This window comes from Arvicola amphibius, chromosome 5, assembly GCF_903992535.2.
Source record: "Arvicola amphibius chromosome 5, mArvAmp1.2, whole genome shotgun sequence".
NCBI classification, from domain to species: domain Eukaryota; kingdom Metazoa; phylum Chordata; class Mammalia; order Rodentia; family Cricetidae; genus Arvicola; species Arvicola amphibius.
The window spans coordinates 20588326-20616277 of NC_052051.1; the positions used below are offsets into that span (position 1 = coordinate 20588326).

At 45.5% G+C, this 27952-nt stretch overlaps 1 protein-coding gene across 1 annotated transcript in view; it reads right to left on the reverse strand.

Moving 5' to 3' along the window:
- Ctnnbl1 (catenin beta like 1) overlaps positions 1-27952 on the reverse strand; it is a 162901-nt gene that overhangs the window by 98534 nt on the left and 36415 nt on the right. Inside the window, exons 2-5 of the mRNA XM_038330304.1 lie at positions 24771-24959; positions 19473-19579; positions 11264-11403; positions 1699-1796 (exon numbers count right to left, since the gene is read on the reverse strand). Of these exons, the coding sequence (XP_038186232.1) occupies positions 1699-1796; positions 11264-11403; positions 19473-19579; positions 24771-24959 (534 nt within the window). The remainder of the gene's footprint in view (positions 1-1698; positions 1797-11263; positions 11404-19472; positions 19580-24770; positions 24960-27952) is intronic.

Genomic DNA, 27952 nt, shown 5'->3' on the forward strand with positions numbered 1-27952 from the left:
CCAACTGGGAAAAAGACCAAGGCAATAACTGCAAACTGCAAACCACAATAAATCCTGCCACACGCCCTCTAGCCCCTGCTCCAGTGATTCCAGGCTTCTAATACTGGCCCCAAATTAAAACTATGAAGACAACTGAACCCTAGTAATATGAGAATACTTATCAAACTTCTTCCTCAATGTGGCACAAGGGCGAGATAAACGGAAGCCCACTCACCAGCTCTGCTCACTGATATTTACCGATGGTGTCTGAGCGGTAGCAGACAAGCAAATAATATATTGGACTCCAGAATCCTCAGTGTGTGTGAGGCCCCACCAGGATAAAGCTGTGAGAGTCAAAATCTTAAAATAATATAATCATAAAAAACCCTAAACAAACAGGAAATCCTATAGAGCAGCTACCTAATGGCTCCCAAGCCTGAGAATGAACGGTTTCCTTCCAGACAGACAATAAAATCTGCGAGATGCAGCCTTTGTTGGTGGGCTTGGCAACACGGAGACACAAAGGGGGCTTTTGTGTGAATCGCTGCTTCTGTGTAGGTTCACAGCAGCCGCCTGGCTAGCTGTTCCTCTCTCATCTTCTCTATTCACACAGGCAAAGGATGGTAATTAAAACCAGCCCAGGGACTAGGCAGGAAGGCGCACACAGGGCCACCGTAATTAACCTCTGGAAGGTAAGACTGCACAAATGACACTGTGGGGACACAGTGCGGGAGGGAAGTGCCACAGCCTTCCTATAGATGCTCCTCAAAACGGAAGGCCACCCCGGAAGAATCCTTCCCTTTCTGTACTGTGGTTCTAAGGAAAAATAAAGGTCCCAAGGCCCATGAAAGTGGTAGCTCACTCTAAGAAGGCGTTTGAAAGGAAAACAGCCATAGAAATTTCCATGCTAGTTGCACAGAACTCCACTGGACTCCAGTCAAGCTCTGAGACAGTCCTTCATCTCCAGTGGGTTCACAACCCCTCCACTTACCACCTCAGCAGTGTGCTCGCTGTGGGGAAGATCTGGTGCTGAGAACCTTAAGGGAAGGGGGAGGCTGTGCTGCAGAGGGGTCTCCTAGGCACCAGGGTTCTCAATCCACAGTCCTGTCAGCGGGGCCAGAAGGCAGCTTAATGGCATCTGTATACACCTACCATGAGGCTTCAGTGCTTTCCAGGAAATTAGATTGCACAGAAAGCAGCACTTGCCACTATTCTCATGAGAGAGAAGAGGCAGAGAGAATAAAAGGAAAAGGGGGAGGGCCAGAATCCCGAGGAGTGAGTGGATGGAGATCCCACCAGGATTAGGGTAAGAGGCCAGACCAGAGCCACAGACCAGATACACTGCCGCCACTGGCTAGCTGTGCTGCCTATGCAGCCGGGAGCCCTCCCTGATGGTCAGGACACACAGGCCTGGCTGAGGGGCCCGGCAGGAGGAGTCCATATGTCTCTAGGCGTCCTCATATGTCAAGCTGGGACCAGGTGGACAGGACTTGCTTGGCACTGCCTGGATAATGGCTGCGGCAGTGAGTGAAGTCTGAGGCTTTGCCTTGGCTTCCCACACATGGTCCCACAGAGGAAAGTACCCCACCTGCTGCATTTCTGCTCTTACCGGTTCCACCCAGCCTCAGCACAGAATTCTAGGGATGCTACTGTGCACAGTGGCAAGGCTAAGGCCAGCACCTTCCCATCCCCAAGTACTCCAGAGGATGAGGCACTTACCAGAGCATCGATGAGGACTTCTGCCCCTTCTTCACTCTCGTGGAGGGTGTCTATGTCTGTGAGCTCCTGAAGCAGATCGACCACAGCTATAGACACATGTGATGAGTGTTAAGGACATTCCAGGCACATTGAAGGATGCAGGCAGTGGACTGTACAACCTGACCTGAGCTGGGATATTAGGATATTGCTAAAAAGACGCTGGTCAGAAACCAGGTAACTACAAGCAGGCGAGGAAGCAAAACTACAAGAACAGAAGCAAAGCTGCTGGCATTCACAAAGACATGGAAGAGGAGCAGAGGACTAAGGGAAAAAGTTCTAACTAGGTGAAGGAAGGGCTGCGTAAGGGGGCTGGACAGAGTGGCTCAATGGGTCAGAGCACTTGTTATACAATCATAAGCATCTGAGTTCAGATCCTAGTACCTAAATAAAAAGCCAGACACTGGGGTGGAAGGGAGAGAGGAGGATCACGGGCCTTGCTGGCTATTAGCTTAGCTCCAGCATTAGCAAATGACCCTGTATCTTAGGAACAAGGGGAGAGGGATAGAGCAGGATACACAACACCCTCCTGAGGCCTCTATGATGCACACAGGCATCCACAGCACACAAACACATAAACATATAATAAATAACACAGAAGACTTTTTTTTTTTAAGAGAAAGAAAACATCGTCAAGAGGCAAGCTAGGGCCTGTGCGGGGCACAATGGTACGCTGTGAGAGCTGGGGTCAGGTGTAAAGATGGTGGGAGGGCAGGAGCCAGGCCTCAAGTGGGAGGACCTGCCCCAAAGCTGCAGCACAGAGAGTGAAGACAAGGTCAAGCCAGCCTAGCCAGGACACTCTCACTAGCAACAGAAAGAAAAACACACTGACAGGAATGGTAGTGCTGACTGCTAACTGATGTTATAGGGATTTTATGAGAATCCTTTGCTGAAATAAAAAAAATTTGAGATTTACTGACTAGATGACCATCATGAATAATTAAACTTTTTATGTCTCTTTTACTCTTAAAGGTGATATTTACTCGAACCACGAAAGTGCTACAGACAGTATAATGAGCTCATAGGTCTTTGGACAAAACTCTTGCACGTTTGATAAATGAAGTAACCAGAAAGCTGCTGACACAAAAGACCATGGGTCATTCCTGACACACAGTAAATCCAAACACACAAGTCATTTCAATTAAATTTTTAAAAAGCCAACAAATTAATGTCTAGAAACCCCAGTGCCATCCTACGAGCAGGAATTCACAGCTGTTCTCTGTGAAGGATAAACGGTCATCATAGAGCAACCATTTTAAATAGCATCACTGGACCAGGGACGAGGCACTGAGTTCTCACAACAGTGTTACACAATCAAGTGTGGTCCTCATTTCACAGACAAAAAAGACTAAGTATAGAGTGCAAGATTATTACACCCAGAAGCACAAGAGCTAAGGGAGCGAGCATGCAAGGCCATAATCCGTGATCCTAACCATAGCGCTATGCCATCCATGCCTTAGGTTCAAACATGCCTGGGCTCGGGCAAATTCTGGTTTACTGGCATTACTGCAATCATGGGAAATAAAGACCTGGTATTTATTTCTACCATGAATTATTAAAAGTCTTAGGAAAACAGGATAATAAGTTAATACCACCTCATCTAAGAAACGCCAACATTTAAAATTTCTCTTGAAAAGCTCTTATGTATGACAGCCCATCTCATGCCTTCTTAATATGCACAACAATATTCTATCTAGCGGCTACCCAAGCACCCATCCATAATTCATCCTTCCCTTTTCCCCCATCACCTGCATCTATCATCTCTCCATCTATTGATTTTTTTATCCACTCACCAACCCATCCACCCATCCTTCTATCCATGCACACCAACTCACCCATCCATCCCCCCCTCCATTCCCATCCCTCCAGCCATCTACTGATCTTTCTATCCACCCACTGACACCTCCACTCAGCTACCATTGTCACCTGTCTACAGGATTAGGATCTGGATCCTTCTTCAGTAAGTTTCATCATTCCACCTTTTGAACAACAGCATAAACAATTATTTATAACTACTATGTATAATTGAGCTGGAGAGATGGCTCAGCAGTTAAGAGCAGGCCTGCTCTTCCAGAGGTCCTAAGTTCAATTCCCAGCAACCAAACACATGGTGGCTTACAACCATCTGTAATGAGATCTGGTGCCCTCTTGAGGAAGAGACCTGGTCAGTCGTCCTCATCAACATAGACAGTGAAACCCAATATGGACAAGTTCAACAGAACTGTCATATATGGGCTGCCCAAGCATGCTTCAGCGTTGTCAGGGCATAAATTTCATCTCATTTCATTCAGTATGTATAATTATTCATAAAACAGATTCAAGACAAGGTAGAATATAGGTGGTTACCATCTTAAAACGGTTTAACTTTGGATTTGCTGACTCTACTGAGGTGTGAACGGATATGCATTCTGTGGAAACTACACTGAGACCTTGGAATTTCATCTCCCCCACACTACTACTGACAAGCGGTCCAACAGTCTGCTGATGGTGGGGAGCAGCCATGAGCTGCTGCTCCTGGTCGGCCATCTGGTCACGAAAGTGAATGCTCCGAACTCCACACACATTCTCTTGCACTAGGAGCACTACAGACACTTTTGTCTTAAAACATTTAGCTTAGTGATGGGTGTCCTGAAACACAGCCATACTGCAAGTCAAGAAGCATTAGGGTACCTGGCAGGGTGACAGATGAGTCGGCAAAAGTTCCAGGTCGGGGTCATGACACACTCATCTTTGCTTTTATGAACTGGATGGTCTGATAATTAACACCAGCCATATAACCTTGCACAAGTCATTCTATTTCTTGGTGGCTTGGCTTTCCTTATCTGTAAAATGTGGGAGATCATCTCTGCCCAGCTAAAGTCCCTGTGTGGCTATGGAAAACAAAAGAGGCCCCATCTACCAAAGGTCACGCAAGTTAAAACTCAGAAAACAGGAAAGTACTAAATGCAGATGGACAGTCTAGTCTCCCCCTGAAGCCAGAGCTATCACTGCGGACTTCATTCTTCAGACAGCTTCCACAGTCTAAAACCAAAACTAGCATAGCACGTTCTGTTTTCTGGGTCACACGGGTTGGAAGACTAACTTCGGTTTTGCTTCTGAGGTCTCTGGGACCAGATCTTACTTATCTTTGCTTAGTCTCAAACTACGTGCCAATGCATTATATTAAACCTAGGACCTTGGTGGGAAAATGTGTAACAGAGATAATTTTATATGGGAACCCAATGTCATTCTAACATTTTACCAATAGCCAATAAGTCAATATTATATATATTCCAGTAGATTCTTTTTCTAGCTTGCTTTCCTGCTTCATTTGAGAATAAACTATTCACCAGGTCTAACAAACACCTTATCCACTACTGATTTTATATAAATCTTCAACTTTCCCAAAATAGCATTTCAGAAAGCCAGTAAAGAGACCATACTGTGACCATCAACTCCTAGGTAAAGTGATATGACCATAAGAGGGAAGATATTTGAAGACCAGAAATAGGAAGGAAGACCAGAACTCAAGATAGACAGACAGGGAATGCTCTACCACAGACAGACACCGCGTGTGTGCACAGAGCTCTAACACAGGCTCGCACTGGGCACAGCGCTCTACCACAGATACCGGCACAGCGTGCTACCACAGGCAGACACCGGCACAGCGCTCTACCACAGGCACGCACCGGGCACAGCGCTCTACCACAGGCAGACACGGGGCACAGTGCTCTACCACAGGCAGACACAGGGCATGGGAGATAGGCTTCTCCATGACACTTACAATCTTAACTCACAAGGTAAGCGCTCTGCCATCTAAGTGTAGCAGTAAAATGGAGAGTCTGTCTCTCTAAGGATGACTAAAACACAGTTTGCCTGCTTTGTTTTGTCTTTACAGCCTATTTTGCCACGCTGAGTAAAAAGGCCACCCACCCACCCATTTGCTCCCCCTGTACCAGCCCACTACTAGGGCAATATATTTGTAGAACAGCAAAATGGAAAAGACCAGCTGGGCATGAATAGTTCCTAACACAGAGGCTTCTGAACAAGAGTGGTGTTTACTCCTGCTGTGTGTTTTGGCTCTAAATATTTGGTTTGGGGCCTGATCCTCCTTAGTATTGGTACAGAAACTGTTAATCTTATTAATATCCACAAAGATGTGTCCACAAGGAACAAAGTTATTAAAAAAGAGGAAGAATGAGATACACTGAACAGATGGCTTTTTAAGTCATTTAAAAAAGACAAACCAGTATAAATTCAGAGAATATAAGTGATTTAATGTAGCAAATGTGGTTTTCTTTAATAAAAATGTTTGTTTTCTTTGTGGGTTGGGTAGTGATTAGATATGGCTGAATTAATGCTGATGGATTTCAAACCCAGACAACACGGTTCTCCCCCTTTGAAAACTGCAGCACAAAGTCCCCCAGACTGGATCTGGATTCTTACTGACCCTAAATAGCACTGTATGGAGAGAGCATACGCAGTCAGCACCGAATGCCTGCTAACACCAGTAGGCACCAGCACACCGCAGCGGAAGTGTCCAAAGCAGGCCACCACCACTCTAACCTCCTGAAGGCACGGCCTTTCTCACAGCTACAAATAAGATCAACGGTTTAACTAAGAGGGCTCTATTTTCCTGAGCTGCCATTTTAGCTCTTTGATTTTAGGCCGAATCTAAACATGCTCTTCAGAACATACCGACTGACTCCAGAAACCAATAGGCATTATCTAGGAAGTCAGGTAACACATGAATAAAATAAGGAATTCTTTCTGTTGGAATTTTCAGTCTGGAAATATCAGAATGAGACTAGCTCTGAGGAAAACAACAGCTAAGATGGGCACGTCTTGTTAGACAGCCTTGGAGGAGAGCAGCGGAGCAGGAGCCGGCTCCCTCCCAGTCCAATTAGAAAAAAAGCCCCTTGGCAGCTCCAGCCTTCCCAGCCCTATTCTTGCTCACCAATGCTGGGTCTATAACACACGGCACCCTAGACCACTGAGTACACCCTCTGGGATAATACAGCGTCTCAGGCAGTTGGTTCCACTTTAGCATTCCCAGACCAAACTGCTCAAGTTCAATTGATCCCTGCTGGTCTAAGAAAAACAAGTCTGCTCCTTTTCCAAATTTCCACAGTAATTCTTCACAAAACAGTAAGGGCAACTGCATAAGTTCTCTGGCTTGCTAAAGTCTGAGCAAATACTAATTTAGAAAACAAATTTAAGCACCACTCCCTAAAGCTGGCCTGCACAGAGAAGAGCTGTCCCATTGCCGCCAGGAAAGCACTAACAAGTCTTTCCCTTCCAGCACATCTAGTTAATGTCACAATGAGATCTCTTCTCTTTTTTTTTTTTTTTTTTTTTTTCTGAATCACAAGAGCAGGGGAGGGGGCAGAAGGAATAAATTCAGTTTAAATGGCCTGATCCTTTTTATTAAAGGACAGGGCACTTTGCTGCAGAGCAGGAGGCACAGCTACCTCCCTCCCTTCTTTCTAAATAAAGTAATCCATGGCCCTGGTATCCCGGCACGTCTGTGATGAGTACAGGCCAGCAAGCAGCACGGTAAGAACAGCAGCTTCCAATGTCCAGGTAGAAATCACTGAAAATGACCAGAAATGCCCTCATCCCATCGAGGCTTCCAATCTGTGAGCCCCAGTTCCTGACGGGTCCCAAGCCAGTGATGATGCTCCCTCCTCAGAGCTCCCAGGGCGTTTCCTGAGCATCTGGCTCCAAAGGCACCCCCCAGCCCACCACCCCACCCCCCACCCCCCACCACGAGCACCAGGCAGTCATCTGTGTGCTTCGCCACCGGGGCTGTCTCCTCTTCCCAGTATGTGTAACGGGTTTATCACACAACAGGAGAACCCGAGCCAAATATACCAAAAGAGATTTCAGCGAGGCCACCCTGACGAACATGGCAAATGACACAGTGTCAGGACACTTACAAATTTGGTGCCATGGTGATTTTTTTTTTTTTTTTAAATTGTAGCAGAAGGGGGTGACCAGCTACCATCTGTGATTTTACTATTTTACCTTCTCATTGTCTTATTTCTCTTTATTCATTCAGGCAAATTGGGAAAATCTGGTTTTCACTAGGCTATAACCAAACTGTTATTTAGTAATACCTGAGAAAACTATCTTTCACACCTTTGGTTTTGCGGGGGGGGGGGGGGGGAGGAGGTATGTCGGGGAAGGGTGCTGGTGCTCTGAACATGTTCAAATAATTTATGTTATGGGAAATTATTTTAAAGCACAATATTTGAAGGGCAGCAGCTGTTTGGTGCCACCTCAAGCTTCCTCTAAACACATTTAAAGAAACGCCTTCATGCCCTGTAAGGTGGGTCCCCTCCCTCTCTCCTCACAGACCAGAGTTCCGCAGCCGCGGCTGGGCTCCAGCCTCTGGGGGGACAGCACAGACAGCTGACAAGCCCTCGCCAGCAGCAGTGGTGCAGAAAGCCGGGATCAACTCTGCAGCAGCTCCTCACGCTTGAAAGGCCTGAAGGACGAGGCACAAGCTGTTGCCTCACATCCGCTGCCTCTTAAGGTTACAACAAACCAGACTCAGATCCAATTAAAATCCCCATCATTTATGTTTCCTCTGAGAAGGACAAAGCAAAGATGACCTGTGCTTGCTGGGAACACAACCAGCCATGTATGGTCCTGGGTGATAAATGAAGAGTTAAAAAAAGATTAAAAATTGAAGTCATGACAGCCATGAAATTGTTTATTCATGGTAAGGTGTTGTGGGCAGTTACAGCTGTACAACAGTAAATTGCTAACAACCGTTTCCTGAAGAATTTCCATTTCAGATCACAGATTAGACAAGAGGCGGGTGTGGCATTGAGGGAGAACACCCTCCAATGCTGTTGGTATGATAGCTGCAAGTTGCAAGGGCTCCCCTTTCCCGAAATCACTTTCGAGAAAACTCGTACTTTGAAGAGGATGACATTTACCCTAATTGCTGCATCTAATTAAAATTAAGGTAATTAAAAATATTTCAAATGCACTTTAAATGTGATGTAGGGCATAATTAAAAATCAGATTTTAAAAAATATCATTAGGGCAGTTGGGTGAGGGCTGGCAGAAAGGAGGGGGAAGAATGGCTGGGCTCTGGGGAAACAGGAGGGAAATGGCAGTTCTGTCAAAGACATTATAGGGAGATATGGTTTTTCCCTTTTTAAAGACCAGAACGCACCAACTTGAACATCTGTGCCCTTGCCTTTCCCAAGAATGCGGATGTCGAACAGTGCGGCTCATGTCAGTCTTCTCCCCGGCAGGACTGGGCCGGTGAATCAGAAATGTCTGCAGCTTGCAGCACTGCTGCTATTGTTCTGAATTAGCAGGGAGGGAAGAAAGAATGAGCGCCAGGGTTTCCAGAAACAAAATAGGTAATCTCTGTCTTAATATGCAGAGTGGCAGGTGACTAAGCAACTCTGTCAAGGGTATAGGGGATGCCACTGGGGAGACAGCAGGTATGATACAGGACATACAGGGGCCAGGGACGCGCAGTACCAGCCTTGACCACCAGTTAGCTGACCAACAGCCGCCTCATATGCTGCCTTGTAAGCATGAAGACCAGAGTTCAAGCTCCAGAACCCTCACCAAAAAACTGGGTGCAGTCAGGAGCCCCTGTAATCCTAATAACAGCAAGATGGAAGGTGGAAAGAGAGAGATCCCTAAAAGTTTGCAGGCCACTGAGCCTGGCCTGTATGGTGAACCAAAGGTTCCCGAACCGCAGGAAGGTTCCTGAGCACTACACCTGAGGTTGTCTGCTGACCTCCACACATGCCCTGAACTCTGGCCCACCACACACACAAATAAAAACAATAAAAGTGACAAATGAATCAAACAAGGCAGTAGGCTACATCTGGGAGGACTCTGCAATGTACTATGCACTATGTGAACCACAGGATGAAATTACAGCTAGACTGCGCTGTCACTGAATTTCCCCTTGTGTGGGACAGACTTGTATCAAATACCTGTAACAGTCAGAACAAATGTTTATAACCCTGCTCCCAAATTCCTATGTTGAAACCTAATTTCCAGTGTGATGATACTCAGAGGCGGGGACTTTGGGAAGTGAAGAGGGGAGGATCAGTGTCCTCATAAAGAGACTCAGCAAGCTCTTCACCCCCTTACACCAGAGGACACAACAAGAACCTTACACCAGGAACTCAAATTACCAGATTCCCAAACTGCCAGAGCCCTGTTGGACTACCCAACATCAGAACTACAGGAAACCATTTTATATCATTTATGAGTCACTTGGTCTACGGTACTTTGTAAGAACAGCCCACGGTGCCTAAGATACTGCCCTAGGCATGCTTATGAATTAATGCTACCTGAGCACCTGCAGGACAGATGGCGCCAAGGGCCCAACACTGAGCTCGGCACCTAGCAGGCACTCAGATGTGCCTCTCAATGAACCTGTGGGAAAACTCACTCAGAAATCAGCTGGCCCAGAATCCCACAGAAAACCCTGGCAGTTGTCAATCCAGGGATGGGTGTAGTCATTCTTAACAATAACAGTATACAGAGCATCAGAAGTAGCTTAAGACTGCCCTTCAAGAAGCCACATTAAAATTATTCACTGATTTATTTCTGTGAGAATTATCAGTCGGGAAAGAGCCTAGTCAGACATGCTCTCAGGAGAGAAATTACCAGAAAGATGAGAATAACATGATGCAGGGGCAGATTTCCTGTGATGAACACACAAACAGACTCCCTACGTTTAACTCTTACCTGTGGAAATCTGGACTCAACCAGAATTGGAATTCATTTAACGACTATTGCCCCAGGCCCAGCACATAAAACACCGCACTGCAGCGACTGCACACAGGGCAACAGGGGCAAGTATGAAAAGGTTTGGAAGTCGCGACACAGAACATTTCTAAGTGCCTAGCAGGCGCCAGGAGTTCTACGTGACGAGTTAATATCTCTGATTTCCTTGGTAGCACTAAGGGACAAGGTTGTCAACTCTAGTTTTGCAGATGCAAATACCAAATTTTACAGAAAATGAGGCCAGGAATCAAGTCCACATTGTTGGTTTAGGTCTAATGTTCATTCAACAAATAGGAAATACTATTCGCTAGGCATCAATACCCAGTCTTTTTAAGGAACTAGAAAACAGTAGTGGACAAAACAGACCAGCTTCCCTATCCTCTGGACATCCCGACAAGCATTCTGCCATGGTTCACTGCTTCCTCCAGCCTCAATCCACAGAGCCATCTGTTAGTAGAATGATGTCTACATCAACACTTTCAAATCTGTCTCGTCTTGCCTCAATAAGGAGCTTCCAAATTCTGATGTGGAAAATTAATGCTGTTGGTGTATGAACGGTGTGTATAGCACTAACAGAGATCAGGACAATTAAGAATCTGCTCAAGGTCTGTTAACAGATCCAGCTCAGGTTTTCAGATGAGTAAAGAGCAGTGTGTATTTCAGAATGGAAACAGAATCGCAAATGTGACAGCACCCATCAGCAGAGACAGACAGGCGTAGAGAGTAAACAGCTCTTCCCGTGTCAGCCTTCCGCCCGTACAGATCTGAAGGATATCTGTATTATCATGTCCCAGGAGGCCGAGAAGTGACTGCACAGCACTCAGCTCCACTAGCAGGTGGTACAAGTCTGGCATGGTGGCCACCACGTGCATCTCCTGAATGATGTCATTGAGGTCCAGCTCGGATTCCATGAACCTAGGAGGAGAGAACAGGACACAGTCACTGAAAGGCAAGGGGTACTCTCGCACGCGAGAGCAAACAGAAGCACAATCTAGACTGACACAATCTGTCAAAATGTCTACGACGGACCAACCAAGAAGTCCACTCATCCAGACATCACACTGTCACACAATTTCCTTGGGAAATCGATTTCCTCATTACAAGAATCAATCTTGGATTCAGATCTCATTACAGGGGTCCCCTTACTCCTACAGCCACAGCTGCCTTTTAAGGCCCTCGAAGCATTCTGTAGCAATAAAGGATCTGCCCTCTAGTCCTACGGATTAGCTACCATTACCCCTTGGGGTGCAATTTACACTGGGGCCCTGGACTGACTATGTCCTAATCCAAAGAAGGTTTCTCTTACTCCCCTTCAGATCAAGAGCAAATTATCCTCCTCACCCACACAAAGAAGAAATAGGCACTGCAGCTTCCCCAGCAGCCACCTCTGGCGAGATGAGACACCACAGGTCAGGCTGATCTAATCTCTGATTCTGCAATCACTGGCCCCCTGTCACTCACAAGTCTACCCCAGACGCAGGGAACAGGACTGCTTTCCACGCCCTCTGCATGCCCTCCACAGTGCCTGATGACTAAGGAGTGCCTGGATGAACAAGACAGGAAGGTTTGCTCTCAGAAGCAAATGAGCTAAGGCAAGTCCAGCCACTGAACAGTACCTGACCCAAAGTGCCTGAGAGGACACATGGCTACACAGGCTTCTGGACCCAGTGGGCTGGGCTGCACCTGGCTCAGTCACTTTCCTGGTGTCTCTATGTGTTGGTTTTCTCATTTGTATAAGTGGGACAGTAATGGCACCTATCCCACAGGGTGCTGTGGAACAGGAGTCAAACACACAGGCCACTCAGCAGTGTCACGCTCCTAAGAAGGAGAAAACCTGTGCTTACTGCGCCTATGCTGAGCCACTACCACTACTCTTAAGTCCAGCTTCTCTGCTGGAACGCACGCTTCGGACAGCCAGGAACTCTAGCTTTTGTCTCTATATCCACAGACGCCCATTTCATTAAGTGGAGGCCACAAAAAAGAAAAGAAATGAAGGAAGGGAGGGAGAGGGGAGAGGGAAGAGAAGGAGGGAGGGAGGGACACAAGCAAGGCCTGTAGGAACCACGAAGGATTTCTCATTTTCTAGATGCTGAAGGCTAATCAGCCACTGGAATCAAGAATTCATAAGTAGCAAAACCTAGAGTATATTTTGTTAAATACTCATAGTTAATACCCTTGCTATTGTTTTTCCTGTCATTATTTTTAAACACTTACATATATATTTTATAATTATAAAATATTACTTTTCACAAAAAACTAGAAAAAGAAAGGGAAGCTATTTAAAAGTACACAAAAGTCATCCATATCCTCTGAGCCAGAGATAACCACTGATGATATTCCAGTGGGTTTGGGTTATTTTTCTCAATTCTTAGGCTTTCACCCACAAAGCAAATCTCTGTGGTCTATGCTCAATTTTACTGTTGCCGTTAATACCAGCTACACATTCCTTACAACAGGGTGAGCCAATTCCTAACAAAGTGCTACTGGTCGCTCTCCTCCCAAGAAGCCCTTCACTGATCACACCAGTCTCCCTGGTGCTGAGCCTGGCCCTGGCTTCTGAGTCCTTCTCAAGACAGTGCTCCAAGAAGGGACTGCCAATCAATCGGAGTGCGTGGGAGACTGTTTATGTGAAATTCCGTAGTAAATCATCAATTTTAAACAGTTGCATAGTAAACACACTCATGTTGGCATACTGTAATGCATTTGAAGAATTCCCCTCTCTCAGACACTGAGACAGTTTCTACTCCCCCGCCCCTGCATGTAGCTGTGTGCACTCCCCCCATAACAAACAGCATGTAGCTGTGTACACCCCTCCCCCATAACAAAGGGCATGTGCATCCACAATCACCGTGTGGGGTAAACTCCCAGGGAGGAAAGCGCCATGTCGGGGAGCGTGCATGACTTCACAGATTTTGATAACCTCTGTCAGAAAGCTAACAACTGTGTTTGAAAGGCTGTTTTCTCTTCCCCTCTTCCCAAGCAGTAGTAGCTAATCAAAATTGCTCCAGGGCAAGAGAGCAAAGAAAGCTCTTCAGAAATTTTGCATTGCCAATTAAAAAAGAGTTAACATTTTTCTGTCTACTATTTACACTCATCCATTACCCACTTTAAAACCAGGGTCTCATCCTATCTACCGATTTATAAAATGTTCTCTGTATCTCTTAAATTATGTGCTATGCTTTTTTGACATATTGGTCTTTATTTTTATTTATTTATTGAAAATAAAAGTTTTCAAAAAACCCAGGTAGTTGCACCTCTGTCTTTGCCAGCTCCATTTCACACGCATATGAGTGAAGCTTTTCTATGGGAAGATCAGATATTTTATGTCTTATGAAATTTATTTTAACATGCTATGGGGCAAGGTCAACTTTATTTTCTATGAATGTTTAGCCAGCTGCCGCAACTCCACGATCTCCCTTTCCCTCACATCTGAAGAAAGTCATCCATCACACACTAAACTAGGAAGCATATTTCCATCTGTTTCTAGCTTTCCACACTGTCTCACTGATCTGTTGACAAACTCTGGAGCCTCCACATTCCCACACTGCTACTGCCGTTATGAAACATGCCCTTGTTATTCTCTCTCTGTTAAGCTTTCTTGCCTGCTCTTACCTGTTTATTATTCAAAGCAAGTTCTATAATTATTTTATCAAGATTTCCCAATATCACTTTTAAAAGGCTCCTTCTTCTGTGCTTGCAAATAGATAATGTTTTTAGACCATTCAGAATTGTGAATCTAAAGGGCTGTGCAAGGCTGGGAGTGTAAGTCCGGGACAGAACACTTGCCTGGTATACAGAGGCCCTTGGCTCGGTACTGCAAAAGGAAAAGAAAACTGCACCACTTTGACGGCACAGTGAGTTCAAGAGCAGCCTCAGCTACGCTTGGAGGCCTTGTCTGAAAAAACAAAAGTTGGGGCATAAGCCGGTAGTGGACAGCTTGCCAGTAGGTGCAATGTCCTGGTGCCCAACCTTGTACCATTAAATACACAACCAACAAGCAGACAGAACAGCCAAGGCTGAGACAGCACTAGCAACAGAGTGCTCCTCAGTCCAATTCCGCAATTCTTTGAAATATACGATATTAGCCCTAAGCTTTTAAGATTTAGAAGATCAGAATATGATTCAAATGAATCAGCAGAGAAGCAAACTGTAAGTACATCACAAAATTCCTACTAGACACAGTGCTAAATGGGTAATGAGACATAATGAGAAATACCTGGACTCAGGAAAGACTGGCCTAGGTGTGACCATTTGCAGTATGCCAACAAACATTCACCAAACCTAAACAGGTGCCAGTCACTGGCCTAGGTACAGAGAATACAACAAACAAAAAAACCAGTCCAGTGTCTGAGCTCCCAGTCTACCATAAATACAAGCCATTCACTACACACTATTAAGTGTAAGGATGTTCACTGCACACCCAGTGTGGTCAAAGACATAACATGCTACACTTATTTCTAAATCTTGATCCATATCTTCCTGGCTGAAGGATAGTGAGGATTTAAAGAAACAAGTGCCTAACAATACTGCCAGCTCACAGCAGCTGCCTTGCGTCTGTCACGTCATCAGAAGGACAACTCTCTTCTGTTCTGCTGGCCATGTACAGCCCACTCACTTAGAGCACACATTACTATTTGCAGAGGGCTGTCTTCAGGGAGCCAGCACAGCTTCGGCAACACATGACTCACAGCCAGGGGCAAGGTCAGGTGAGAGGCGATGGGAAAGCAATAGAGCAACATATTAAAAGAGTAACCAGGCAGAGATGGGGTCACGGACTCCATCCAACAGGACAGAAAATGTTCTCCCGGTCTGCCCATGCTCATTTGCTTCAGACATGCAAGATGTCCTCCTTCAACCATGAGAGTAAATAGTAACAAATGACCTCAGTGTTCAAAAACCTGACGAGTCTTAGCTGCAGTCACACTAGCAGCCTTCACTGCAGAGGGACCATGAGGGTTCTCCAACCCCAATCCCTTGATGTAGCTGAGGCAGTGGGAGATCCCTGGGGAAGGAGTAAACTGACAGATCAAAAATGTCATAATTCTAAGGTACTATCAGCCCTTTTCACACTTCTTTTACCAGCGTTCACACCATTGAGTTTTCCCAAGGTCCACACAAGGAATATCATCCATTGTCTTTTGTGTGTGTGTGTGTGTGTGTGTGTGTGCATACAGAGGCCAGAGGAGCAGCTCAGGTGTCCCATCTGTCACTTTCCACCTAATCCCCTTGAGATTCTCATAAAATGTGGAGCTAGGCGGGTGGCCTCAGCCTTCAGTGGTCCTGGATCCACCTCCCACAGTGCTGGCGCTACAGGCACAGGTGCAGGCCTTTGACAGGGTTGCTAGGAATCTGCGCTCGGGCCTTCGGGCTTGCACAGCAAGTGTCCTTACCCAGTGAGCTATTTCCCCAGCTACTAAACCATGATCTTGATGGCAAATAGAATATACACTTGCATATTCTCGTGGTTGCTACAATTTTTTAAAAAAAGCAGTTTAGGGTACTCACATGAGAGCACAAGGGGGCCATGAGAAAAACAAAGCCGGGAAACCCCACTGCACTAAATGATTCTGTCCCTGGAAAAAGGAAGCGAAGAGCTGGAGGCCTATACAGAGCAGCCCACTCAGCGTGATGTCTGGGAGAGAGATCACAGGGCCGAGGAGGCTGTGGGTGGAAGACGGTCAGCACCACTGAACACAGCCAAATGCAGAACAGCATCTGGGAGGATGCAATCAAAATGACACTCACATGTACAGGAAAATAAATCTGAATGTTTTTGATCTCAAACTGGAAAGTCTCATTCGAATACACAGGAGCAATTTTCATCTTAATTGCCCCTCACTCATCTGGTGAATTATGGAAGACATCATGCCAGCAAGAATTCAAGAACTCAGGGTTAAAGCACAAGATAGTTTCCTAACTGCTTTTTGACACAACAAAAAGTTCTGTATGTGTAATTTCAATTTTTATATGTTCAAATTCTAAACTTAAAATAGCACAAAAACATCTTTTCTGAATGGCAAACACTGTTTAAAGAACACAAACCTCTTTCTGAAAAGCAGCTTATCAATGGCCCAACAAGAGACCAGAGGTGCCTAATGGGAGGCCAGCAGCCACACCTGCCATGGCTTCACCACTCAATGGCTGCCTCTGGCACAAAGGCAGCACTGCCATTCCAGGGCACAAATCAGATCTCACATCTTCAGTGTTATCCACCTGCAGCACAGCTGCCTCCTGAGGGGTCCTTGGCTTCCAGGCCATAGGGATTTAATAAAGATGACAAAGATTGCACGGAACTCTCATGTTTACTGAGCACCTGCAGCCCAGCAGATACCACATCGATGCCACAGGAACAAATGAGACACAATCTACACCCAGTTGTGCAAGAGTCTAACAGGGAGGAACAAGAAAATAAACAGCAAAGGTGTTAAGGAGTGGCCATGACTACTGTGAGCACTCGGGAAGGAAATGCAGCTGGAGGGAGAAGGAAAGGATAGAACAAGTGACTTGGAGTAGCATTCAAAGACTGTAATTGCATCCCCTTCAGTCTGAGCAGTCAATGTTTAGGAATTCCTATGGAACATGCAAGCACAAAGGCATGTATAAACACAAAGAAGTCTACCTAGAACTGTTTATAAAAGCTAATGTTTAAAATAATCTAAACCGCTAGAGATGGCTAAGCAGTTAAGAACACTGACTGTTCTTCAGAGGACCCAGGTTTAATTCCCAGCTCCCACGTGGAGTTCACAACCATATGCAATTCCATTTCCAGGGGATCTAACTCTTTTCCTGACCCTAAGGGTGCCAGGCTCACATGTGGTACACAGACAAACAGGCAGGCAAAACACTCATATACATGAAATAAAATAAAATTTTAAAAAACTTAAAATAACCTAAAGTCCATTCATACAAAAATAACTAAATACATCATGAGATTTCTTAAACATGAAATATAGTGCACCAGCAAAAAACAAAAGACAGACAGACAGGCACTAACAGGAAAATATTTCCTGTTATATAAACTCAAATTTGTATAGGCTGAATCTTCGTATAGTAGAAAAGATGGTATAGAAAACAGTCTAAAGGGATCTTCACGGAATCAGTCACAAGGTCAGCTGTGGGTACTGGGGCAGCAGTAGGTTCTGTACGGTGAAGTGACTTCCATTATTTAGTCTACTTACACATTCAAACTACTTTTTACACTAGTATCCGTCTACGTGATAATTGTGTAATTAAATGCACGCACATGCACACATACATTACAGTGTGAACTGCTGTGCAGTGGAGGTCAGCACAATGCCAGAGATAATGCAGATGCCAGGAAGCTGGTCTGTGATCTAGCTGCTGTCACAGAGGCCTGGGATTTCCCTGCCTTACCTTCATCCACAGAAAAGGAGAACTATTGAGTCACAAAGCCTCCCAGGCTTGCTGTGAAGACTCTCTACCCTCTAGCATTCTCTCTCCCTCCCCTGCTTCTCATCTTCTCAAGCATGTGCATGTATGCATGTGTCTGTGTGGAAGTATGTTTGGGTGTGCCTGCACACACGCCATAATGCATGTGTAGAGACCAAAACACAACAGAAGGCGCTGTCCTCACCTTCTGCCTTGTTTGAGACAGCCTCTTATACTCTGCTGTGCACACCAGGCTAGCTGGCCCACAAGCTTCGAGGGATTCGCCCATCTCTGCCCCCATCTCGCTGTAGGAGCCCTGGGATTACAGCCGTGCTACCGACCCAGCTTTACACGTCTTTGCACGTTCCAAACTTAAGTCCTCACACTTGTGTGGCAGGACTCGGCCCCTGAGCCGTCCCCTCGCACTGCTTTCACTCCCTGCTAGCTGCACGCCTAACACAAGGCCCAGCCCCAACCCTACCTACCTTCCTTGCGAGGCCCTCAGTAAAGCACCCGCTCCTTCTTCCTATGCTCCCACAGCACCCTACTCACATCTCTACCTGTGTGTTTTCTTCTGTCTCACATTAATAGTCAGTCTCCCTAGTAACCTACAAACTCGAATGCAAAGATCCTACCATCCAACTCTTAATTGCCTCAGGGCTTTGGGCCTATTAAAATTCATTAAACCATTTATCTGGGAAGGGAGAAAGACATGGAAGAAAACAGAGATTTAGAACTCTAAAATCTATACAGATCTTTAATCCTTTTTAATTGGGATTCAGGATGAAAAGATCCCAGATCCCATGCTATGGCACCTCACAGTAAAAAAAAAAAAAATTTTCAGGAGTGTCTACCGTGAGCACCTACTGGGTGTGGGTGCAACACGCAAGCTGCCCATTGTTCTCAGTCTTCCCAACAACACAGTTGCCTCACACAGAAGAGACTCTGAGGCTAAGAACGAAGTGATCATTTATGGTTACTTGGGGGAGGGGTCCCTACGTACATCTGTCTGACCGCTGCAATAAAGCTGTCACCTAGCAGTCGTGGCTGGTATCCTGGGAAGGATGTAGGAAAGAGCTAGCGATGTAGGGACACTCTTTAGGAAGCCCACTAGCAGCTGGGGAGCTGGCTTGAGCTGGTCCCTGAGTGCTGAGGGTGCTCCAGGCTCAAGCTGTAACACCCCACAGCTGCTTGTATTCTGCAAGTCTGGATTGTGGCTGTCAGAGAATGCAGACCTGCCCAGTCCTCAGGTCAGTCTCCCAGGGCATGAATACACCATTGCAGTGCACTGCAGGAAGATGCAGTGCTGTCTGTCTGCCCTCCCCTAGTGGAGGGAACAGGAGGCCTGGACACAGATCTCTCTAGACTCTGCAGATATGCATTTGTACCAGTCAACACCTTTGTGAACTCCTGTCGTAATAAACCAAAGCCCTTAGCATCACTGACTCAAGTCCTGTGTGTCCTTCCAGTGACTTCCCAAACTTATGGACCACACTGATCAAGTCACAAAAAGCCATCAAAGCAAGCAACAAACTCAACAAATCAGAAAACAGGCTAACATGCAGGAGAGGGGTGTCAGCAAAGTGGAGTCTTACTTCTCTGGATTGTCAGGAAACTTGATCCGCAGCTCCTGGTTTTTATATGATCGCTTTTCAAACGTGAGGATCATCTTCTTCACTGAGCTTTCATCCAGCGGCTCCTCCTGGAACAAGGATAGCGGCTTCAGTGTTCAGGATCACACAGTCACTCATTATCACTATGGCTCTTCTGTCCACCTGCTGCCATGGGCCTCCTCCTCCCCAACCGGAATGGTGGTGAGGGACATCATCCTGGGTGTCACATCTACTGCCCTGCCTCTACACCAGGAAAGCTCTGTCTCAGGCAGTAAAGATTCATCCACAAAGGTTTCTCAGGCACATTGTGGGTACAGAGTAAACAACAATGCTGGGTACTTTTAGCTGACGTTTATCTTGTCCCTTTGATGCACAGGCAAGAAAGAGTCAGAAACTAAGAAGAATAGGGGACAAGTGGCAGTTGGGGCGCTACACACACCGTTTCCTTCACATGTTTCTTTTTTTTTTTTTTTTTTTGGTTTTTCGAGACAGGGTTTCTCTGTGGCTTTGGAGCCTGTCCTGGAACTAGCTCTTGTAGACCAGGCTGGTCTCGAACTCACAGAGATCCGCCTGCCTCTGCCTCCCGAGTGCTTCACATGTTTCTATGCCTAGTCCTCCTTAGCTACTGAGAGGAGGGTCAGACAGGTACCTTGGAATGCTAGTATCGCATCAAGTATTAGTTAACCATGAGTCAGATGTGGCAAGAGGATTAGTTTGAGCATGGAGATGGTAAGACCAAAAAAAAAAAAAAAAGGAAGGAAGGAAAAAAGTGGGAGAGAGGGAAGGAAGATTAATAATTGGACATGATATCACATGCCAACACTCTGGTAAAGGCAGTGAGATTGTCACACGTCGAAGGCCAGCCTGGTCTACATAGCAAATTCTAGGCCAGTCAGAGCTACCTAGGGAGACCCTGCTGTAAAAGAGATGAATAAATATTAAATATGAAAAATAAAGCATTTCTGTAACCTAGCTCAGAGGAAGCATTAGAAAACTAGTACCACAGAATTGTCTTGCTTCATACACCGCAGAGATACCTAAAAGAAGTAAATGAATTGAATATTATATATTGAGGGACTAGAGAAAAGGCTCCAAGGTTAAGAGTTCCTATTCTTCAGAGATCCTGAGAGTTCAGTTCCCAGCACCCACACCAGTTAACAAACCACCACCTATAATTTTAGCTTCAGGAGGTCTGATACCCTCTACTGGCCTCCACCAACACCTATAACCTACATGCAATGCAAGCACACGCACTTGCATGCTTAAGTGTGCACATGTGCACACACGTACACCACACACATAAATCTTTTTTAAAACTTTAAATCATTTATCTTCCCCCACAATACACAACCTATACAGAATTTCAGAAATGTATCTTCAGTTCACTTTCCAGTTTAAATTAATGTAGCAGGGCACCCTGCCTCTCTAACAATGCCAACTCCAGCTTCTCGCTCTGTAGTAATGGCCGTAATTCACACCTAAAAGCAATAAAGAAACTGCTTTTAGGAGAACTTGAAATAGATCCTTTTGGAAAGCACTGAATCATCCTATAATTCTGTAAGGACTCAGAAATACTAGCTATTATTTTATTATGAAATCTCAATGTTCTTCCTATATTGGGTTTTAAGTGGGAGAAACCTGTACATTCATTCTGAGGATGACACATTTCCTAGTTTTTATCGACCTCGGGATCTGGAAGCATTCTGTGAGGCTCTCACCCTCCCAGGTCTACAGTTCAAGAGGGCTTCTCCAATATGGTGAAAACCAAAGTCGGTGTCTGGCCTGGTTAGGACTCAGAGACTCAACTCCCTCCATACTAACCACATAGCAACAAAACTTCACTAACAAATTCCTCAAAGCCCCAGCAAGTCTAGCTCATGCCTCGTCAGTCTTTCCTAAATTCATCCCCTTGGTGTCTAGAATAAATCCCAAATCCTTCATGTAGCCTACAGAAGGAAAGTCTGGAAAGATCTGGCCCAGCTAAATGCTCCAACTTCAGATCAGGGCAGACATTGTGGCTAGCAAGGCTGCTTAGCAGTTAAGATCACTGGCTGTTCTTCCAGAGGACCCAGGTTTGATTCCCAGCACCCACACGGCAGCTCACAACTGTCTGTAATTCCAGTTCCAGGAGATCTAATGCCCTCTTCTGGCTTCTGAGGGCACCATACATGTACCTAGACTATAGTTAAAACACCTATATAAATTAAATTTTTAAATTAAAAAACAATAGGGCAGACATAATACCTTGTAGATGCCCTGTGCCTCCTTGCTTACAGCTGATTCTTTAGTGCCTGGCTCATGGTAGGCACCCAGTGAAGAGCTGGTGAATGGAGGAAGGGAGGGCAGGAATGAAAATGTTTGCTGATCTTTCAAGGTCACAGAGATAACCTGAATAAACTGTGTACATAAAGTTGTCTGGTGAACTCCAATAATGAATAATGATGCTGTTCTTAATAGCGAGAGACACAGTCTACCCAGCACGCGGAGAGGGGCTAAGCAACAGAGCCCCATCTAGGGAACGGCTAGCTCACTCTCTAGCCTCCCTCACAGCCACTGCTTTCCCTTCCTTCACCAACACTTTGAGTACTCTGGGGGAACTATACTCATGTGAGTGCAGTTCTTGTGGGATTTCCAGCATTCCAGCCTCTCCAGGGTTTGGCTTTCCTCCTCAATTCCTCTCCAACACCAGAGAACCGGATTATCAGTCTTAGTCATCAGCCTCAGCAGCATCTCCAACAGCTCAACGTCAGAAACCGGCGGGAGATTTCAGAAAGATGGATGCTAGTGATGTAGTACAAAAAGGACAATAATATTTTACAAGCCCACGTGACCACGGGGCAAGCACCACTTGTTTTCCATCAGATGGGACTTTGGTAGCGGTGAGAAAATAACTCCTGGACTTTTAGCCTTTTGTGTGTCATTTTTGCAAAATTATTTCTTTGTCCCTGTCCCTTAACAGGAAGGCTGTTCCCCCATTACATTTCTGTCTCCCAGGCTAGAAACTACTTACCCATGACAGTCACTGTCCCAGTCCCCCAAAACCATCTTCATAGGAATTCTACCTTCCAATTAACTACAGGGTGAGCAGACTGAGCAGAAGCCTGAGGGAGGAGCGTCAGCTACACACTCCGTAAGCCCTTCGAGGCTGCGTTCTGGGAGACAACTCAGAACTCAGGGCTCTCTCCTACAGACTCCCCAAGTGCCAATATGTTTTAGGGGCAGAACCTCAAGACAGCACTGGTCCAGACCCCTGGGAAGAAGGCGTTATTGTCATAACATAGAAAAGACCTGTTTGGAATACAAATTAAGTTTTTTCTTCTTCTCAGATTCATGCTCCTGCCTCCTTTTTAAAAGCCAAACTTAGCATCATGTCTTTGAGGGAACTAGAAAACAGCTGGCTCTTAAGAATCCATTTCCATAATTCATATTGAACAAAATGCCAGAGTGAAACCGCATATAAGTTAACACTTAGGATTGAAAAAGACACAAGGTGAGGCCATTTTGTTTTAATCGCTGATATTTTACCTCTGTGCTTCTCTGCTCCATTCATTTATTCACTCGATAAATATTTATTAGGGCCTATGAAGAGCTAGATGTTGCCCCCAGTGCCAGAGACATAGCTGTGAACACAACAGAGTCAGGCCATTTCCTGGGAGGCCAAGGGAGGAAAGCAAATGGGAGACAAATAAGGGTTTCAGACCACTCGTGCTGGGAAGACTACATACAGAATCAAGCGAGAAGAGAATCTGAGAACGGCCTGCAGGGCCACCTTGGAGATGGGACAGGATTCTTGGAGGATTTCACCTGACCCAAACAGTACTGATATTTTGTTTATATTTAACAAATCTTGCCTGAAGATCAGAGTGCAGAGCTAAGCCACTAGAGGCCAGGCAGTGGTGAAACACACCTTTAATCCCAGGACTAGGGAGACAGAGGCAGACACGTTTCTGTTAGTTCAAGGTCACTCTGGGCTACACAAAATTGATCCAGTCTAAAAGAGAAACAGAGCTCACACCTTTAATCCCAACACTAGGGAGGTGGCGACAGGAGCGATATGGCTGGGTGGAGAGAGGAATGTAAGGTGGGAGGAGACAAGAGTTCAGAGCAGTCTGAGGATGCAGTCTGAGGACAGGCTCGCCCCTTTGGTCTGAGCATTGGTAGAGGCAAGAACTCTAGTGGCTAGCTGCTCTGCTTCTCTGATCTTTCAGCTTTTATTCCAATATCTAACTCTGGATTTTTATTGTTAAGAGCAATTAGAATTCGTGCTACACTAGACCTAAAGGGAAGGACCCAGGCACATGAGGCATAAAGGGATATTATTCAAAGGTACAGGGTAGGACTGAATAGAACAGCCCAAAGGTATTGCCTTCCTTCAACTGTTGCTTTGTTTTTCTGAGGAAGGTTCTGCTATATTGTCAGGGATGGTCTTGAACTCTTAGGCTCAAGTGATCTTCTTACTTCAGCTTCTGAGAACTTCGACTACAGGCATGAACCACCAAGCTAAAACAAGACTCACATATCTAATCTAATAGTACTTTGAACTTCATTTTTTTTGTTTTAAACTTATTTTATATGCATTGATGTGAAGGTGTCAGAGCCCCTGGGACTGGAGTTACAGACAGCTGTGAGCTGCTATGTGGGTGCTAAGGAATTGAACCCAGGTCCTCTGGAAGAGCTGCCAGTAAGTGCTCTTAACCACTGAGCCATCATTTCTCCAGCCCCTTAAACTTCATTCTTAAAAGCTCTACTACCTTGTGTGACTGACAGGAATTGACACTCCTTTTAGATTATGGACTTTTTTTTTTTTTTTTTTTTTTTTTTTTGGTTTTTCGAGACAGGGTTTCTCTGCAGCTTTTTTTTAGAGCCTGTCCTGGACCTAGCTCTTGTAGACCAGGCTGGCCTCGAACTCACAGAGATCCGCCTGCCTCTGCCTCCCGAGTGCTGGGATTAAAGGCATGCGCCACCACCGCCCGGCTTATGGACTATATTTTAAAATGATGGGTCTTCTACATGTCCTCAGAATGGCAGGACAAGAAGCTTCCTCTGTCTTTCTCCTGTCAACACCAGTCATCCTTCCTCTTGGTTCCCATAACATTCCTTACTCTGCAAATCCTTTTCTATCTCTGATTCCACACAACCTTTGCCCCAACACTCTGATGCAGGAGTTCTTAACCCCATTTTACAGCTGAGACTGGGAGGCTCAGGGTAATATCCTGTCCCCAGTTAAGACCCAGATGGTATGTCAGGGTCACTCCGACGGCCCTGCCCCTTGCTCACTACCTCCTCCTCCTCCTCCTCGCCATCCCTGTCAATAATCTGCAGCAGCCTTTTCTTATCATCGTCTGTTTCTTCAGCTGCTGTGGCCTCATCCTCACGATAGCGACCGCGTTCTCGAGGGCCAGTCTGCTTGCGACGTGTCTTCAGTTCCTCTTCTTCATCATCCCGGGGTCGTTTCGTGCCCCTGTTGGGCTGAGAAAAAAAAAAAGAAACATAGAGTATTAGAGCTGGAAAAGAAACAGGCGCGCGGGGGGGGGGGGGGGGGGGGGGCATTGTGGCGCACACCTTTAATCCCAGTGCTCAGGAGGCAGAGGCAGGTGGATCTCTGAGTTCAAGGCCAGTCTGCTCTACAGAATGAGTTCCAGGACAGCCAGGGCTACACAGAGAAACCCTGTCTCAGAAGTAGGGGAAGGTGTGCAGGAGAGGATAGACATCTAAAAGCATCCAAGGGTCCTGACAGCTAAGTGCCACAGCTTACCTTTTCCACAGAACAGCGAGGCTAGCTCTATGAAGTTTCAGACCCTCAATGGTTTTGCAAACACACTGTGACCAATAGGCTTTTTTTTTTAAATGAGGTTGTACCACTTCCCAAGATTCCCGGTGTATATAGAAATCACAAGGGGAAAGGCCACTTTCACATGGGGATACTGAGTTAGGCTCACTTTCCTTGTGAGATGCAATCCCCAACTCCACCCTTCAGCACACATCTTCTGTCAAGGTCTTTTTCTCAGCTCCTCAGTTCAGACAGAGAATGATACATAGATTCTTCCAAGTCTACTGGATTTCAGATTCTGCTATGCAGGAGAACAGATGGCCAGAGACCAGGCAAGGGTTAGCCACTCTTCAAGAGAACATAGAGAAATGGAAAAGTCCCAATGTTTTTTTTTTTTTTTTTTTTTTTTTTTTTTTTTTTTTTTTTTTTGGTTTTTCGAGACAGGGTTTCTCTGTAGCTTTGGAGCCTGTCCTGGAACTAGCTCTTGTAGACCAGGCTGGTCTCGAACTCACAGAGATCCGCCTGCCTCTGCCTCCCGAGTGCTGGGATTAAAGGCGTGCGCCACCACCGCCCAGCTTGTCCCAATGTTATTAATCAGGAAACACAAATGAATCCATGGGGTATCATCTGTTTGAACAGCTAAGGAGGTGTGGAGAAGAGGAGGCCCCGAGAGTGTCCTGCTGGCGGGCATGTGAGTTAACATGGCCATTACGGAAAACAGTACGGAGGCTCCTCAGAAAACTGAGAACAGAATGACCACCATATGATCCGGCGGTCTCCAAAGGAAGCGGAGTCAGTCTGCAGAGAGGCTCCTGCACTGAAACGCACAGTGTAGCACATGAGAGCCATGAGACAGGAGCAAGGTGCCCAGCAGCAGATGAGAGAAATGTGGGATGTGCTCTCTGGAGTCCCACTTAGCCGGGGGAAGAAAGGCTGTCACTAGCAATGTGACTGTGGGCATATACCACAACTGGTCAATCTGGAAGACTTTGTGCTAAGTGAAATGCCACATAATCTCATTCATAGAAAAGAACTCAGTAGCAGTGACTAGAAGAATGGTTGGGAATGACTCAAGAATCAGCTTTAGTCATTTAGTGAGCAGAACAGTACATGCAACACACACTAACACTCTATATCCTTCAAATTTGAAAAAATATCTTAAATATTTTTTAAATATTTAAATATTTAATAGAATAATATTTAAATAATATATTTAAATAAATAATATTTAATATTTAAATAATAAATATTTAAAGAATAGACAGTGATAGATCTGTTAATTCACCTGGTTTAATCATTCTATATTGCAACATATTATTACAACTAGCCTGTTATGTGCCGTAAGGAAGGAGAGAGACAACACTGATAGGTTCCAAATATTTTAATAATTCACTACATAAGTAGGTCACTGATCGATCAGGGCTGTAGGACAAGGACTTGGGAGCCTTATTTCTCCTGACAGTCCTGAGCAGGGGCAGAAGTGGGGTTTATAAACACAAAAATCACAAACATTTGCTGTCAAGTTAGTTACAATTTTCACCATTCAGAACTTAAGAGATCAGAGGCTTTCTTGAATGTTCCATCATTGTGAACCAAAATGCAATGCAAACCTTTCACTCCGACCATCAGATTTGTTTGTTCCTTTTGTTGTTAAGAACAGCCATAATGTTTCTAAAGAACGAAAGATGCACAATGACTATTTCTGTGAATTAGGGATGAGGCTGATCAGCCACCGGAAAGTTCCCAGCTCCCCTAGGGCTTGGGAACCTAAACTTTATTTTATCCTGCAAGTAAAATAAAGTCCGAAGTCAAAATGGCAGTATTCAGGCCAAGGTGCTTTTGCCTGCTCCCTTCAATATATGAAAATACATTGTGCCCTACACAGTTGTCAATAAAAAAAAAAAAAATCAGGGCTGAAGAGATGACTCAGTGGATATCAGTGCTTCATGCTCACACACATGAAGACCCGAGTTCAGATCTCAGCACACACATGAGAAACAGCTGGGCATTGCTGCACAGGCACCGTAACCCCAGCAGAGACAAGAGGCTCACTGCCAGCCTAACTTCAGGTCCAGTGAGATGCCTTGACTCAGAGAAATAAGAGAGATAGAACAGGACACCTCCTCTGACCTCCATGCACGCACATACTCCGGAATATAACACACACAAGTACATTTTAATATTTCATTAGTTTTAGTTCCATGTTTGAATGTATGTTTGTGCACATTGAGTGCAAGTGCCCACAGGTTGGAAGACAGAGTAGGAGCCCAGAGGAGTTGAAGAAGGTTGTAAGCTGTGGGTGCTAGGGCCTGACCATGGTCCTCTCCAAGAGCAGTGCATGCTTGAAACAGCTAAGCCTCCTTCCTCTCTCTCCAGCCTCAAAATATTTTTCAACAATAAAAATGTTCCAGAAGCAAAGTTCTATGAAAGGTGGTAAAGCTTTGAGCCCCATGGAACTGGAGCTTCACTGTTATTTGCCAGCACAGGGCACAGGAGTCTTACTCTTGTGTCCGACTAGTACAGAACAAAGCAGGGCACTACTAAAACAGGCTTCAAAACCGAGGAGAAACACCATGGCAGACACCAAATGGCCCTATCTCACCGTTTGACTCAGCTAGTGCAACTTTGGGCACATGGTCTGCCTCCCTAGCCCTTAGCTTCCTAAAATGCAAATGAGGACTACAACCCTTTT